This window comes from Sinocyclocheilus grahami, unplaced genomic scaffold, assembly GCF_001515645.1.
Source record: "Sinocyclocheilus grahami isolate Dianchi unplaced genomic scaffold, SAMN03320097.WGS_v1.1 scaffold2414.1, whole genome shotgun sequence".
NCBI lineage: Eukaryota > Metazoa > Chordata > Actinopteri > Cypriniformes > Cyprinidae > Sinocyclocheilus > Sinocyclocheilus grahami.
In genome coordinates, this window is record NW_015507593.1 from 23194 (window position 1) to 25143 (window position 1950).

The 1950-nt window shown below is 33.5% G+C and overlaps 1 protein-coding gene across 1 annotated transcript in view; it reads left to right on the forward strand.

The window, feature by feature from the left end:
- Positions 1 to 507, forward strand: part of LOC107574962 (splicing regulatory glutamine/lysine-rich protein 1-like) — a 9472-nt gene extending 8965 nt beyond the window's left edge. The window contains exon 6 of the mRNA XM_016261377.1: positions 352 to 507. Coding sequence (XP_016116863.1) covers positions 352 to 507 — 156 coding nt within the window. The remainder of the gene's footprint in view (positions 1 to 351) is intronic.
- Positions 508 to 1950: the final 1443 nt, after the last annotated feature.

Genomic DNA, 1950 nt, shown 5'->3' on the forward strand with positions numbered 1-1950 from the left:
CTAGAACCGCGTGCTGAAAACAGAGCTGATTTTGACAGGGTAAAAGGGTGTTTTTTACACTACCATTGAGAAATTGTAACTTTTAAGCATGTTAGACTTTTCATTAAGGTCCTAAAGAATCATATCAACTTGTGCAAAAAGGGCATCCGATGACCCCTTTAAGCAGTTTTACATATGGGAATTAATGATGACTTTGGGGGTTATTAACACCCAAGTGAGATACGGTCTTACTGCATCTAACCCTTGAAGGGTTATTTAAATGAAGCCTGCAGCCAGTGGGATGCTTTCAGTCAGATTTACTGAATGGAAAGTGTTGTTTGCCCTTTCCTGAGTTGTGGTTTGATTTTGCAGATGGAGAGGTGCTACGAGGAGGTGGACCACGAGTATGACAGTGACATGGATGGGTCGGGCTCTGTGGGTAGTGATGACAGATCTCCTCAAGCTCATCTCAACGGCAGCTATAGGAGCACTTACACCGAGGAGGATGATCTCTCTGCAGCTGAGTGATTCACATGTACCCATATTGCCAAGAACAGTGATCACAGCATCATGTATCATACTGTAACAGCTGTCACTCCTTTTGAAGTGCTTTCTCTTGCGTCCATTGCTGTGTGATTTTTGGCTTCTGAAAACATTTTCTACTGCTGTGAATATATTACCTGTCATATGATATTCATATGGATGAAAATGTAAAGTTTTGGATAGTTCTTTATTGTAATGAGAGATGCGGTATATTGAATGAAGGTGCTTGTGTTGAGGTCACTTTTTAAATCAGTTTAGCATTTTTCTTTTGCATGTAACTTTGTGTTTACACTCTTGTGGAAAGATGTTTTATGCTATTGTGTTTCTCTTTTTGGTTTATCGTACTAAAACAAAGCCATTATTAGTGTGAATCTAAAAAAAAAGTTGTATTTTACCGCGAAATAATGTATTTTGCATTTATAATTTTTCTTTTGATGTTTAAGTACATGTTCCTTAAAACTCTCATCATTGCTATAATGTAAAAAAAATAAATAAATAAATCTGGACAGATTATTTTTTTATTTTACTTACTCACATTAAAGTGGAAAAGGAGTTTCTTAATTGTGTTGAAAATAATACCAGAATTTGATTTTGGGGTACACTAAGATTTATCCACTCTACCTGGTCTTTTCCATAATTTCTATTTACTGAAGTAAAAAAATAAAAAAATAAAATATATATACAATTAGTCCATGTGTATTATAACACTCCGAGTGAACTGTGTAGTTACACAGTGCATGTTAAAAGTGCCTAGACAGTTTGTGTGACAACAGAATATTTAACAACAATGTAAATCAAGTCAAACGACTTATCGAGTATTATACTAAAGCTTGTGTAAAATGCACAGTTGTATCCTTATTTTTTAACAGTATTTTGTTTGAACCAGTGTATATAGAGTCCTACAGTAAACTCTTCATACAAGTATTGTTGTGTGGCATATATTCAGATGTTTTAATAGGTTTTCTAAGAAGCCTTTACTGATTGAGGAGCACAGTAACGTTATTAACAGTGACTGCTGTCTCGTTCAGAATAACTACAATTTAAAGCTTTAAGCTTCCGAATATTATTTATTTTTTAATATTGTCACTTTTGTAAGTGGGTATATATACAGTACTTGTTAGCAGCAAAACTAATATGATTAAGAACTAAGTAACAAATGAATTATATTGATTTGTGTGATTTTGTGCATCTGTTTAGACATACGTGTATAAAAGATTTTCCCTAACATGAAATTGACATTAAAGAGCTGTTATACTTCCAGTTTATCAACTGCAGTATGTTTTTCTTATTGTGTAATTGTTTACATTTTCTGAAGAAAATGTGAATGGTGCTTGCGAATGTTAAACTCCTTACCATGTTTTTTGAAGTTCAAGTTGCAAGTCCCTAAATTTGTGTAATAGTCCTTACGGTTATAATATATATATATAT